General features: G+C 46.2%; 1 protein-coding gene across 1 annotated transcript in view; it reads right to left on the bottom strand.

Annotated features, from left to right (window-relative positions):
• The window catches only part of PTDSS2 (phosphatidylserine synthase 2), a 34,028-nt gene that overhangs the window by 12,365 nt on the left and 6,388 nt on the right, over nt 1–15,275 (bottom strand). The window contains exons 2-4 of the mRNA XM_031061510.1: nt 9,371–9,472; nt 4,754–4,836; nt 66–133 (exon numbers count right to left, since the gene is read on the bottom strand). Of these exons, the coding sequence (XP_030917370.1) occupies nt 66–133; nt 4,754–4,836; nt 9,371–9,472 (253 nt within the window). The remainder of the gene's footprint in view (nt 1–65; nt 134–4,753; nt 4,837–9,370; nt 9,473–15,275) is intronic.

Raw genomic sequence — 15,275 nt, 5'->3', positions numbered from 1 at the left:
CACCACAAAGGAATTGATTCCCACATGGAAGTGGCATTTAGGAGCTGGAGGTGTCAGCCACTTACCTGGAAGAGGATGAAGATGAGGAAGAGCTCATAGACCACGCTGACACACAGCCAAAACCTCCAGTAAGCTGCAGAGAGACACAGGGGATGTCAGCAGCAGCTTTGGAGCAAGCCATAAGTTAATTATTCACTAATTTCAGTCCTGGAATGCTTTGTGTTGGGAGGGACTGAAAGCCCATCTCATTCCACCCCTGCCATGGGCAGGGACACGTTCCACTGGCCCAGGCTGCTCCACACCCAATCTGGCCTGGAACACTTCCAGGGATGGGGCAGCCACAGCTTCTCAGGAAACCAATTCCATCTCAAGAGAGGCTCCCACCATGGAATTACAACTCCCAGCTCCCAAGCACAGTGCTCCCCATCCTCCCTCAGGGATACAAGCAGAAAGGAGCTCCAACTCCCACACAGGCTGCTGGGTAAGTTTGCTGGAACTGCTCAGGCACTGGCCTGGATCTGGGAGAAGGGATCCAGGTCCAGAACACTCCAACCCAACAAACTCAGCAGTTAGGAAGGGGAAGGAAAGCAATGTGCCACCTGCAGTGCTTGCCAGCAGTCCTTGGAGGAGAACCTGATCCTTCCTGAGCTTTCTCCCTGGTCTCAGGTGACCTGGGCTGCACCAGACACATCCCAGGCAGGCTGGAGTCGTGTTCAGCAGCCCAGCTCCGGCCTGGGGACACGGTTGTGTCTCCAGGGGCAGAAAGCATTTCAAAACCCCAAAGATAACTCCACTTTTACTTGCAATGACATCAAAAACAAGCAGACCAAAGGTTCAGCAAGGCCTGTCCATAAGAAATGCCGTGCAAAGCTCAGCTGCTGCTGGGAGCCCTCCCCAGATGTGTGATTACAGATGTGCACACACCCAGCGACGCCTGAACCCAAAGGGTGCCCAAATTCCAGTGTCTGCACACTCCCAGCTCTCCTGCCAGGCTCAGCCCTGGGGTCACAGCCCATCCTGGATGGGGGTTTTGTGCCCCATGGGCTCATCCATGCCCCTGATCCATCCAGACACCTCTGGGCTCTGGACTCCCTCAATATTTCTGTCTCCTGCCCTGCTCCTGCAGAGCCAGGGCGGGCACACACACAGCTCCAGCAGTTCTCCCTACCCAGATCCAAAAATTCCACACAAGGGAATTCAGGAAAACTCACAACATTCTGGGTGCACACTGAAATTCCAAAAATGCCACACAGCACTCTCAGGATGAGAGCTGCCTTCATGTGTTTCCTGGAATGGAGCTCCCCTTCCTCAGGTCCACGGGGGAGATGCAGAGGAATCCCAGCAGGGTTTGCCAGGAAACCAAGACCCTCAGGCCTGCCTTGGGAATTTCTCTCTGTTAATTCCAAGGCAATGTAGGCACTTTGATGTTCAAAGCAGGGCCAGGCATAAATTACACAGGAATGAAACAAACAGAGGCTTACAAACAGAGTTATCAGCTCAGAACCCCAAATCAACTCCCCATGGAGCTCCTCAGGAGATGTTTTCTCCCAAAATGTGTCTTTATCCAGCTCAGCCTCAAGTAGGAAATAAATTATTTAAAAAAATAAAAATAAAAAACAAAAACAAAACAAGAAAGAAACAAAAATTAAAAAATGAAACCAAAAATACCAACAAACTCCACACATTTTTAAAAGCAGCCTCTGACACCATCATTAAAAGAGATCACAATATGGAAGGTGAAACCTTCTTGCAGCAATCCTGCTAAATTAATGTCATCAAAATCACCTATTTTACACTTCTGGGAAATAAAAAAGAAAAAAGGAAAATAAAAAAGGCAGGTGTGGCCTGCAGAACAGCAGTTCAGAGCTCTGTGACAGCTTTCACTCACTTGTCTTTCCAAAATGCATCTTAGGAAGAAACAAACAGCAAAAAAAATCCTCCATTGGTCACAGGATTATTTGGAAGAGAGGAGCCTCTTCCCAAACTGTCACCACATTCAAGCCAGCAGGGAAAATTAGCTTTTCACCACCACACTTCTCCCACCTTTAAATGTCACTGCCAGATACCAAAAAATGCCTTTTTTTCTAACCCATAAACCTTGCACCAGAGATTTTACACTGCTCACAGACAGCAAAGTGACAGATTGGTCCTGAAAGTGATGTAGGCACAGAAAGCAGAGAAATCTAAATCCTTGTCTGAGCTTTTATTCCCCTCTGTACACAGAGCTGTGGCAGCTGCTGAGCAGGCTCAGCAAAAAAAGAAAATTAAAAATGGAGATCTGGCTCTGATTTAGGGCTGTGGTTTCTCCCCAGCTCACAGGGGTCCCCCAGAGGTTCTGAACACACCCAGTACCTGCACCCCAAATGTTTCCAAGGCTGTACAAACACTGTTCTCTCTCCTGCTGGCTCAGGCTCAGCTTTAGCTGTAAGGTTATTTCTGGCATGTCTCCAATGCTTGTTTTCCTTTAATTCACTTCCCATTTTGCCTCCCTCCAATCAGGACTTTCCTCCTGAGTGAGGAGGTCTCCACTAATCATTGACACACCTGATAACCCAGTGATTCCTGGGATCAAACATTAAACTGCTGCCTTGCAGGGATTTGGGAACAGGGCATGAACATCCCAGCAAGCTGAATCCAACCAGCCTTTCCCTATTTCTGCTCAGAGCCTGGCCCACTTTGCCTGAGGGGCTAAATGAGTAAAAAATACAAAAATTTAAGTTGTTTGCCCAAGGAAAACACTTGCCCTGGAGCTGCTCCTTCCAGTGCCACCAGTGCTGCCCTTGCCTGGTCCCTGCTTGCACATTCCCACTGTCCCAGCCCTCAATCCCACAGGTTACTCCAGACCCTCACAACTGACTCCCTGACCAGCTCATCCTGTCACACAGCCTGTATTAAGTCAAAATAACTCCTGGCAGAGGTTGGGAATATTAAAAGCTGCTTCTCAGGGCATTAATAAGTGTCATGGAAAATTTCTTTGGAATGACAGCATGGATGTGTTATCTTGGCAGGCAATAAAGCATCCCTGGGCTCCTACAGCAGCAGCTCCAGAAGAGGAGCTGGCAGGGAGAAGGAAGAATATCTCTTATCTGCAAATCCTAAGGAGACAGGCTACTGATGCTGGCTCTATCCAGGATTAGTTCTACCACGAAATGCTCCCCAAATTTGGCTGTTCACCCACCAATAAACAAATGGATCCTCAAGCAGAGTTTAACACCTGTCCCTTGCACTGTACTGCTCCCCTGGGGCTAAAGCAGTGAAGGTTTGGATAGAACCACAGCCAGTGGAAAATGGGATAAAAGCAGGGCAAGTTGGTAAAGCCTTGTCTGAAGAGTCATGCCTACTTATTTCCATGACACTCCTACATTTCTGAATTACAGGGAGGCAACTGGTGTCTGTCTATGCAGCAAATTATTAAACTGCAGAAAACAGGGGCCTGTGTGGAATCAACAGGGAAATGGCAAAGCTGGATGAGCCCCTGGCTAAAGCTGGGAATGCTGAGAAGGCAACCAAAAAAAGAAATAAAGCCACCAGTCTGGACAGGTGCCACTAAGGTAGTGGCTGGGATCAGTTTCCTTAATGGCCTTAATGAAAAGTAGGTTAATGACACAGAGCAGGAGCAGCAGGGAAGGCAGGGACAGCAGAGAAGATGATCCCAAGGGACTGGAGTGACAGAGGAGCTCTTAACACAGCTCCACGCTCTGGAATCAGGAATTTGGGAAGCATCACATTATCACAGAAATCCCCAAAATAACCCTGCAGCTCTGGAGAGGACATTTGAAAGCAGAAAGCTCAAAACAAAGCCAGAATGTTATGGGGAAATGTTATATTTGGGGCAAGACTAAAAGCCAAACTTCCCTGCTTTGCTCTAGGGAATAAAACCAGCCCAGACAAACCCTCAAAACCTGGGTGCACCCAAGTGTCACTGGTGTCCTCAAAAGGAGCACCTGACTTTACAGAAGGAACCACAATTAACTGGAACAGAAGGAAAGACTAAAACCTGCTATTTAATAAGAAAGGCAAATTTAATAAAGCCCCAGGTCTGCAGAGGTGTGCTGAGGGCACTGCTCTGGAACCACACCTGCTTTGGCTGAGGGTTGTGGGGTGGCTGCTGGGTTAAATTTCTGGCACAAAACCCAGCTTTATTTGGCAGTAGGAGAGCCCAGTGCTTTCAGGAATATTATTTAAGCCTATATGAATTCCCTTAATTCTTCCTCTTTCAACGATTCACATCTAAAAATAGGCAAGAGATCAAAGCCATTTAAATATTTTCATGTTTCACCTGCTATTCCATTACCTGGAAGAGGTTTGTGTTGTGCTTTCAAGACTTCCAGTCTAACAAGAAATCTTTAAAATCATAATCAAGGGCCTCTAATCTCCCATGGAAAATGGACATGGAGCTCAGGAAGTGCTCCTGCATCAGATGCAAGGTCACAAGTGCAGTCCCAGCACAGAGAGGAGAAAAAAAATGAGGATAAACAGGGGAATTTCAGGTTTAAGAACCTGGCAGTTCTCAAGAGAGCTTTTTAGCTACAACAGGAAGCCAAAGCAGGGAGATCCACACAGATCTGCAGGCTCCATGGAAGCCCAGCAGGGTGGTTATGGAGGAACCTCCATGATCAGTGTGCAGTGCTGAGGAACCTGTGATTACTGAAATTACAACTTACCTGCTCTCCAGGCAACACAAACATTTACCTCCCTCACAGAGCAGGCAGCTGCTCAGGAGGATTTGAGTGAGCCCAGCAAGGTGAATTACCTGGGTGAGGTCTTGAGAATGGTCCATCTTTAGCTTGTGTCACCCCAAAACACAAGAAAACCAAAATACTGGCGACGATTCCTCTGCAAGAAAAAACAGAACACTCTGGGTTATTGCCTCATCCTCCTCCTGAGACTGCAAATTATGTTCTCTGATGAAAGAAATGTCTGGCCCTTGTTCTTTAACTGCTGAATGTGTCCCTCTTAAATAGATCCAGGCACCATCCAGAAAAAAAAAACCAGCCAAAAAAAGGCTGAGGATCACAGCAAGTCAAACACTTCCCTGTGTCTGGGAGCAGCTTTTATTCCCAGTGGCTCACAAAGACACAGGATTTAGCAGTGACACAGCTCTCACTGCTCCACCACATTTCTATGGAATTTAAAAAGGAGCTGTCAGACTTGTCACCACTCCAAAACAGCTTCCTAACCAATTAAAGACAAGCAGGAGCTTTCCAGACCACACCAGCACTGCTGCTATTTCAAGAGCTGGAACCATAACACAGAGCCTAAGGAACATAACAGAGATTTTAAATAAAAATAAATTATCAGACCAGAAGCCCAAAGACCTATGACCCTGGGCATGTTCCTTTAGTTTTAATGGATTAAATGGCATAAAGCAATCCAAAAGTGCTCTTTTTACTGCACCTAAACTCCCACTGGATCCTGCTTGCTGTCTCATTTCACCTGCTTAAGAGCTGGCTGAAAGGATGGACAACTGGCAAAGAGCTCATTCCACATTTGCAGAAAATGATGCAACCCCTGACTGCAAATAAAATGGCTCAGTCTGTAGAAATCACACAAAATACCCAGTAATTTTGCTGCCAGAGAGAAATTGTTACAAACCAGAAGCAACAGGAGACTGTTTGTGCTTTAAACATGTCAAAAAACCTTTCAAAATAGAAGACTAGAGGATTTACAGAAACTATTTTATAACATTCACCTCTGAGTATAAATGTTTGTGCTTCCTGAAAATAAAAATGGGGTTTAGTTAGCAGATGTAACTCAGTAATTTTGCTTGCTTTAAACACTGGGAAGCACACCAGAATTAGGTGACTGAATGGATCTGTGAATAGACAGTTCCATGGGGATTTCCAAAGATCTGAAGGGCAAAAACCCTTTCAGCTGACCTCCAATAATGAGAATATTCTGCATTTTGAGGCCCTGGCTGCATCTGGAAGCTCCAGTCCTGTGTGGTGTGACAAGCTCAGCCATGAACTGAGGGGTCCAGACCGCTGCTCTGGCCTTGGGAGAGTTCCAATTCCAAAGCTGGAATTCCAATTCCAAAGCTGGAATTCCAATTTTCAATTCCAAAGCTGGAATTCAAATCCTGCATCCAAATCACCAGAGGAGCTCAGCTGTGCTCCTTCCTCTAAACCCCACTCTTGGCCCAAGAGCTGCTGTGCTGAAATATGCTGGGGATCCAGATACATTCACTTACTTCAAGTTCACCACAGGAAGTTTGGAAGCAAATCACAAATTTGCATAAATAACCACACCAGCTCAACTTTTTTTTTCCCCTCTTATCCTCATTAATTTACCTTCCAATGCCTCAGCAGCAGCCTGGCCTGAGGCAGGAAGGCTCCAGCACCTGACAGGGGCTCTCCTCTCCTCACCTGGCTGGACACAGCCAATGGATTTTCCTGAGCAGCAAATCAGGAAAGGCACAAGACAGCAAAATGTGCCCACAAAAAATCATTTTAGCACTTAACAAAATTAAAAAAAAAAAAAAAGGGAGAGGCTGGCAGCAGCTCCATGAGCACAAACAAACTCTTGTTTGTGCTGAGAGTCGATTCAGACACACAGGACAATGAGGAGCTGTGCATGGCCCTTTGTCCTGGGATTCAAGGAGGCAGCTCCCACTCCCTGTTCCCTCCCGGGCTGGATCCATGCTGGCACAGCTGGTACAACCCCCTCGGGGCACCACAAGCCCTGGAAGAGAGCTCTGGCCTCCTGCTGCCTCCATTTCCCTGACCTACACATCCTTGGATCTGTCCCCATGGAAAGCAGGGATTGCCAGGAGCTGTGTAAAAAAATCATCTCAGGAGAGACATTCCCAGCTGGAAATTCACAACCCTGAAGCACACCGGTGGTTTTAAACCTGAATGTGTTTTTTATGGAGAAAAAAAAAAAAACAAAACACTTTTTTCCCCCCCAAAACACTCTGCTCAGCATTCCAAATATTTGGGAGCTGCGAATTTCTTCTGTGGTATGCAGAGGAGGTGCTCAGTGTTTATCTGGCTACACTCAGAGCTGGAGCTGAGTCCAGGCTGAACAGAGGAGAATGTCACAGCTGTCAGTCAGGATGAGCTATCCCATGGCTGGAAGAACAGTGGGAATAAAGCTCTCACAATCAGACAGGTTCACAGCACAACCTCTCCTTGCCTAACAAAGTTCCACTGTTCTCACACCGGGGGCAGTCTGACCACATGAGTGATCCCAATGAACTCTTACTATATTTACATATAAAAAGCTCCTGTAACCTTATCTTTAAAAAAAACAAACCCAAACAATCCTCCTTTAATTGTTTCAGGACAGAAGTCCTGTGACAGATGCAAACACCAACATCAGCCACGGACACCACACCCCGGGAGCTCAGAGGTTCCTGCTCTCACTCGGGTCTGTCCATCACTTCTCCTGAGTGATTCCACAAATCCACCTCTCACCCTGCTCCTGCCAGTGACTGCATGGAGCATTTTACAGGGTGACAAAATCCTGATTTTATAGGGGACAAGGTGGGACCATCCCACAGCTCCAGTCTGGGAAACACAGAGGCAGCAAATTTGGGAAGTTCACCCCCCAGTTTACTGCTCTGAGCACCTAGTGCAGCTCACAAGGACACCTCAGGCAGGGCATGGAAACAAAAGAGGCTGGAGCCTTTGGGAGTGTGCATTTCAGACACTGCTCCACTGTCAGTGTGCAGGAGGTGGAAATAAAAGCCTGTGACAGCTCCAGACTCTGCTCCCTGGTGACAAACCCCCCCTGGTCATTAGGCACCAAGTGTTCCCAAGGAACACCGGCACACAGGGACAGCCTCGTGCTGGCTGGGGCTTGGAACTGCAGCACAACACAGCTCCACACCAGGACTGACAAAGCTCTGGGGGCAGGACAAGGGATTTTCAATTATGGATGCAAAAAAATCTGGGATAATTTGGGCTATGGATACACTGATGCACACTGTGCCCATCTCACCCTGCTCTGAAATACCCCATTTTGTCCAGAGATACGTGAAACATGGAATATTTGGAAGATCATGTCCAAGCCTCAGGATGCTCCTTTTCAAGGATTTTTGTGCCAAGACCTTGCAGAGCTGCAGCAGTGAGCAAAGCCCATTTGCTGCCCCTTTCTCGGCATGATGCTGTAAATTGATTTTAACAACTGGGCATTGGATAAGCACACAACAACTCGTGTTTCCTGAGGGAAAGATCCACCTGCTGACTAATCTTCCCTGGGTTTGTTTTGATTAAGGCAGCCGAGGCTCTAAGCTCAATAATAAGATATTCCACTGAGTCACCTTAGCTCTGTATTACTCCCTAAGGATGCATCATCACTTCTCTTTCAGCTCTTCCCCTTCCCCATTCTGAGTGGCCATTCCAGGCCACACCACCCCTCCAGCCTGGCCTCCCTCATTATGCCTGGGAACAAAATGGCATTTGTTCACACAGCAACCTTCCAGAACCTTTCCCAGCTCCAGACACCTTCCAGCTTGTCCCATGTCACCCCCACGTGTGAAATCTCAGCTCTCAGTGGGGCACAGTGGGAGTTCCATTACCCCCAGGCATTGTGTAACCGCCAGAACAACAGCCAAGATTATCTCAGGAAATACCACAAATCCTGCATCTCCAGGACAATGGATGCTATATCCTGAGTCACTTCAGAAATGTACAAAAAGAAGGGAAAAAAACCTTTCAATAGCAAGGGGAAAATTTTCATTATATTTAAGAAACCAGACTGGTAGAAAACTATTTTCTTGCTTCCAGCAATGATGCTTTGCACCATATCTTTAAAACATATTTAGCTTTTTAAAACACCACTTTCCTACCTCCTTTTTCTTCCCAGTTGTATTTTAAAAGGGGAGAAATTCAACCACATTGGATCAGTTTAAATTACAGTAGGAATTGACCACACATGTAAGATTCATTCTTATTTCCCCAGAGCTTCCCTGCGGGCTACACATTCTCACAGCAATTTTCAACAACAAACAAAGATTTGTATTGAAATCTTGAAGAGAATTTTACAAAGAGCACTTGAGCCAGAAAAATTTAGTCACAGCCCCCAGCATTTTCAAATTATGGTTATTTTAAGGAAAGGTTATTTTTAAGAAAAGGCTATTTTAAGAAACAGCAACAGAACCCTTGCCAAAGAAACCCAGCCAGAAGGCTTTAGCAAGCTTTTTGTGTTTTGCTTTAAATCACACCACAGAGCAGCCACAGGCCTGAAAGTGACACTAAACTGATTAGAAATTGAATTCAATGATCAGCATCAGAGGAGCTTACAGACTTATGACTGGTTTTGTAACTTCCTAAGGGAACAGGCACTTCCACAAGGGAGCACAGGGGTCACTGGAGGTCCCTTTTCCAGAACACACCTGGGAATATTCAGATATTCCTGAGATATTCACCTCTTTGTGTTGTAGGCTGTGTCCTGGGGAGTCTCTTCCAGCAGGGTAACGTAGCCCAGTGCACACGTGAGGATGAACAGGACTGTCAGGGTATGAGCTCTCCTGAAATTCAGAACAGAGAAACATGACATTACACAGCAGGAGAACTCACATCTCACCCTGCCAGTGCAGCCCCAGGAGGCCAAAACCACGGCCAGCAGTCAGGAATGTTGAGGTTTTCTGTACTGCAGAGCACAGAGAGCAGAACTTACAGTGGCACTGCATGTGATCAGCAGCAGCTTGGAAAAAACCAGCACCCAGTGCAAACACCCAAATTTAAACAGCTCCAGGTGTCTCCCCAGGTTTGGCAGGTCCACACCTGACAGTGCTGCTCTATTTCACAGCCTGCTAATCAAAATTGCAGCTGAGGGAACAGGCCCTTGAGAGCAACCAAAGGGAATTCACTCCAGACATGGGAATTACACAAGAAAAACTAGTCATTAAAAATTTTAAAAAAAAGAAAAAAAAATTCTAAAGGAGAACAGGAGAACAGTTGCTGTTGATGCCACCTCAAGATGTCAGATTTCCAGGGATATTCCTACAGTTTCAGTGCACTTAGCACAAGGGATTTCTGTGGGAACAACCATGACAGCAAAGCTGGGTGGCTGTTCCATAGCAGTAAAACATCCTCATCCATGGGAGCCCAGAGGTTTATATGGATTTTGGTGAAGCACTCAGGGAGAAATTCTTCTGGCACAGGTTGCCTAGAGAAGCTGTGGCTGCCCTATCCCTGGAAGTGTCCAAGGCCAGGTTGGACTTGGCTTGGAGCAACCTGGGCCAGTGGAAGGTGTCCCCGCCCTTGGGACTGGATCAAATTTAAGGTCCCTTCCAGCCCAAACCATTCCAGGATTCTGTGATTCTATGGAAGGAGAGTGAGCAGAGCACACCCAGCCAAGGTGACACCCACACCCTGCACCCACTGATCACCACACAGAGAATATTCTTACAAGGTCTGCATCTTTTCTTACTTCAAGTTGAAAATTCCCTTCCTAATGAGGAGCCATTTACTGTTTTCATTGGAAAACTCCTCTGGCCCCAGCTGGCAACTCTGTTCAAGTAAGGCCAAAGGACACGCCAAGTGTTTTGGTTCAGAGAATAACATCCCTTAACACAAACTAATAAAAAACCCCACCTATAAAGAGGAAGCTGAAGGAAGGAGAAAACTTGTAAAAGAAGTGTCTGTATGTGACATATTTGGCACTATTTCCATTTTCTTTATATATTCTTTTGTAACAGCAGCTCACATCCCATCTCCAAGTCATTCCAAGGTTTGTATATTCAGATTACATGGTGCACAATAAACCTTGGAATTTCCAAACCATCTACTGATTTCCCTTGAAACAACCCCACAGTAACCCTCCTAAAAGTGCTCTGAAAGTCCAAGAAAGCCTGCTAGCGAACAAAAATTCCATTCTACTGCAAACCCCACGTTCCCCACAGCATCCCTGCAATCCCACACAGGCAATACCTCATAAGCAGACACAATCCTCTTCTGCCCCTGCCAGAACAGAGTTTGGCATTGAAGGCTCTCCTTCCTCGTGGTCCTGAGGACACAGACCACCAGCTCCAGCAGAAAACCACCAGGACCCACGAGTACTTCCAGGATCAGCAAGGAATCAGTGTGCCAAAACCCAGGGAAAAGCTTGGGAGCTGCAAGCTCCTACTCGGCAGCTGCATCTTCCCAGGTGCCAGGACAGGTGATTCAGCCATCAGAGCTCACGTGGGGCCTGCCCTGGATCCTGCAGGAGCTGGAGCACTGAACCCAGCCTCTCCCAGGAGCTGCCTCTCCCAGGAGGCAGGACAGCAGCACGGAGCCCACGCTCCAATCACACCCTGCTCCTGCACACCCATTACCTGTGGATGGAATGAATGGATTCTGCAGCCAGCACCAGACAGGTTCCATGAACTCCAGGCTATTTTTGGTATCTCAGGCCTTGTTTTGCTGTCTGGTTTTGAAACTTATCATTGTGTTGTTATATTGTTACACAGTTAGACATATTGTTGTAGAGTTATAGATATTATGTATTATATATAACAGTTACATTGTTGGTTATTTTTGAAGAGGCTACGAAAACAAATCTGGAATCCCACCCTGCTGTTTCACCACCTGAGCACCCACACCAAGTCAGCTGCTTTTTCAATGCATTCAGATCCCATAAATTGCCAAAAAATCAGTTATAACAGCTCCTCCCTTGGACAAACACCATGAGAACACCTCTACCAGCAGCACAAGGGTGACTCAGTTGTGTTCCTCCCTGTGAGGATCTTGTAGCACAGTGAAGGGTTGGTGTTGGGGAGCCCCATGCATTTCCCATTTATTTTTGGTGCCACAGCCACCAGCCTGAAGCCCAACCAGCTGCCCTGTTTAAGGAGAAACAAGAGGCTGCTCTCCCATCACTTCCCTTGTAGCTGAGCATTCATCTCCAGATGCTGCCAGATTCCCTCCTAGCAGGTTTCCAAGGTAAAGGTGCTTCCAGCACAGCGTGAATTCCAGAAGCAGGGATGAAAGACTCTGGAGATGGGCTTGACTTCTGGGAAGAGCAAGTTGGCAGCCCTGGCAGAGAGCTGAGAGCAGTGACACAGCAATGAGAGGGAGCACAGCATCACACAAATCCACTTCAGAGAGGAAAACAAGCCAGGAAATATGGATGTACACCATGTCTTCTCACAGCTCAGGAGCTTAAAAATAAAATACAATTCCAGAAAAGGGAGCAGCTCTCCTGAAGGAAGGGCTTGCCTGAGAGATCAGGATGAATTTAACGGCACAAGGGGATTGTTTTCATCTCCACACACACTTTAAAATAACACACCAGGGGAAGGCGAGCTAAGAACAACCCAGCAAGGTAAGCAAGGCAGGAATTACATGGAAAGGCTTATGTCCTCCTGGCCTGGAGCCTGGGAGGCTGAAAAGAGCTAAGCTGGGAATCTTCCCCTTAGAATTACACACAGGAGCTTGGGCAACACACCCGAAGCAAAGGGGGTACAAACTGCAACCAGATCTGGGAGGCTTCACATCAAAAACTTTGCAAAACAGCGCCTGACGTACCTGAGAACAAAAATCTAAGGCCAGGGAGAGAGCTCACAACAAATTCCAAACTGCTAAAAAGCTGGTATATTAAGTGGCTTATTTTTCTGCCTTTCGGCACCACACATTTGGCTCTTTCCCCACTCAAGCCCTGGGAGATTGAGATGAAATAAATCAGATTTGTTTTCACACAAACCCTTGCCCTGCTAATTCAAACACCAAGTGAGAGCAAGTGAAGCTCTCCCACACTGCAGATCACAAAAAAGTGGGGTTTTTTCCTAGTTAATAGGATTAAGTTTGATCCCAACTTCTCTTTTTCATGCTAGATCATTCTCCTGTCACACACTGAGACCCTGCAGGTCTGTCAAGACAATGACTACAAGCTCTTTTATTTTTCCAACTGAAGTCTATGACAAAAATGATGTAAGGGAATTGTTTAAACATGTCATTTTTTGGGAGATTCTGGCAGATCCTTGGGTGAAAAGGAGAGAGTATCACCCAGGAGCAGGCAGCCCATGGCCTCATTCAATCTCCCACAAATTAAAATCAGCTTAAGCAGGGACCACACCCTTGTTATCCATGGCTCGTCACCAGTGATGCAACAACTCCATTAAACACAATAACAATCACTGGAACACAATGCAAAGAATTTATTTATTAATATTTTGGTCAGTCCTCTTAAGTGGAACAAAATTCCAAAGGAGAGCCAGTCCAGTTTGCCCCTTGGGTTAAAAAAGTTGCATTAATTGCAGCTGCTGGTGAAAGGATCTGTCATCAGACCCAAAAATCTGTCAGTGACTTTTTCATTACTTAATTCTTTATTCCAAATAATGGCAAATTCATTAAACCATTCTTGAAAGAGATTTTTGAATAGATGTCAAAGCTCTGTACCCTCCATAAACCAACATATCACCTGGAAATTCTAAGAAAATATGGCAAATAGTAAAACAAACCCTTTCCTCCAAAAGCAGCAGAGGGTTGTGTCAAGAACAAGACAAAAGAAAACACAACAAAAATTAATACTAATTTAAAACTAAATTTTTATTTGAAATAAAAATTGTAACTAACAGGCAAACTGTTGGGGATAGACAGATGGTTTGGACACCTTCAAGTCAAACCCAACCATACAAATATGCTTGCTGGTTTTAAGCTCTGTGTTATGTTTTAAAATCTGTTTAAACCCTCAGAGTCCATAAAACAGCCCCTATTCTTAGAGCAGTCGCAGATCTTCGGCACATCCCTGAAGTCACCCGAGGCCGATTAAATTTCCGTACAGACTTGTGACACTCCAAAATAGCAACCTGCCTTTTCCTTGCCATCTCCCCAAAGAAGCCCAGGAGCACAGACCTCCAGAGACCCAGAACCACAGGTCAACAGCAAAGCTTCAGAAAATCTGGGGTTTTCCTTCCACTGAGGAGGAAAGACCGAGTTCCCAAAGTTTCCATCAGTTTCACAGAGCTTGCAGGTTCCACAAATGCCCTATTTTGATTATTAAACATTTTTTTTACTTAAACCTATGGAAATGTGAATCTTGAAGACAGTTTAGGGAAGTTCCACTGAGACAAGTGACAGGGAATTACAGGGAACATTCTTTGAACACATTTTTCCCTACTCTCCTTAAAACTTTGGGAATGCATTTATTAAAAAAGAAAAAAAGGAATACAGAGACCTGATATCCAGATGGGACATTGAACTCTGACAGGCCCTCTCCACAAAGATATTCCTTCTGCATTTCCAGCTTACTTGGCAGAACTATGCAGCCCTTCCTTTGAGGAAAGGGCAATGCCATTCCCATAGCGCAATTCCCAAGGCACAGGCCCTCTCATCCATGACCAGCTGGCAAACGTGGCTTAGTGGGATTGCACAAGGCCTGGATGTCCCTGCTCCCTGCCCAGGGCATTCCCACCGGCTGGAAAAGCATGGCAGGGTGACCCAGGGCTCTGGAGCAATGCTCCTTTTCTCCAGTGCAGTGAATCCTGAGCGGGCAGCGTGGCTCGGAGTGGTGCCATGAAAGCAGGGAAAAATCCCAAGTTCAGATCTCAGCAAACTCCAGGAATGCTGCCTTGGAAGTGCCATGGGCACCCCTCAGGAAAGGGCACAGAGAGCAGCTCCTGCCAACCTGTGGATATTCCATCTCCCTAATCTCTCTTCTCGATAAATCCCCACCTCTTCCTGCAGACCGCCCTTAGCAAATCCCTGGTATTTCAGAGATAAGAGCAATCTCCACAAGGAATGGGTAAGGAATGTTTTGGGTTGAGTAGCAATCCCTTCTCTCCAACACCAGCTGGTTTGCCCACACATATCCTCACTTCCCAGGCCATCTGGGAAGAGTCACAACACTGAGCACACTGAGAGGAACATGCCAGCAGGGACTGCCTCTTCCTTAGCTGCAAATTCCACGCTTTTTGCACAAGAAGGTGGAAATAATTCCGACAAACACTGCCATTAGCCTCTAGAGCCACTGCCACTCCCTCTTTTTTAGTTATTTTCTTATTAATTTTAACATCCTGAGCTCCACAGATCTCTGCTGCCACGCCATGACCTCGGGAATTAATACCATATCAATTTGCTGGCAACGTGAGATTATTAGTGTGAGAGATAAAACACGTTACTAATCAAAAGGTGACATTCAAGCTAATGAAATCCAAATTAAAGTAAGGCTTTGAAAAAGCAATTAACCCACTGAGTCACAATGTGGTGGCAAAAGTGCATCTGGCACCTCCCTACACCCTCAAATCAAGACTGGATGGACATTTTCCTGGAAAATCTTGTTTGGCTAAAGACAAGCTATGAAATACCTGCAGAAATTTTAGGAGAACATCACACACAGTATCCTACTAA

Source organism: Geospiza fortis, unplaced genomic scaffold, assembly GCF_000277835.1.
Source record: "Geospiza fortis unplaced genomic scaffold, GeoFor_1.0 scaffold450, whole genome shotgun sequence".
Classification (NCBI taxonomy): Eukaryota; Metazoa; Chordata; class Aves; order Passeriformes; family Thraupidae; genus Geospiza; species Geospiza fortis.
The sequence above is the reverse complement of the archived record's forward strand: the minus strand, read 5'-3'. Positions and strand labels throughout refer to the sequence as shown.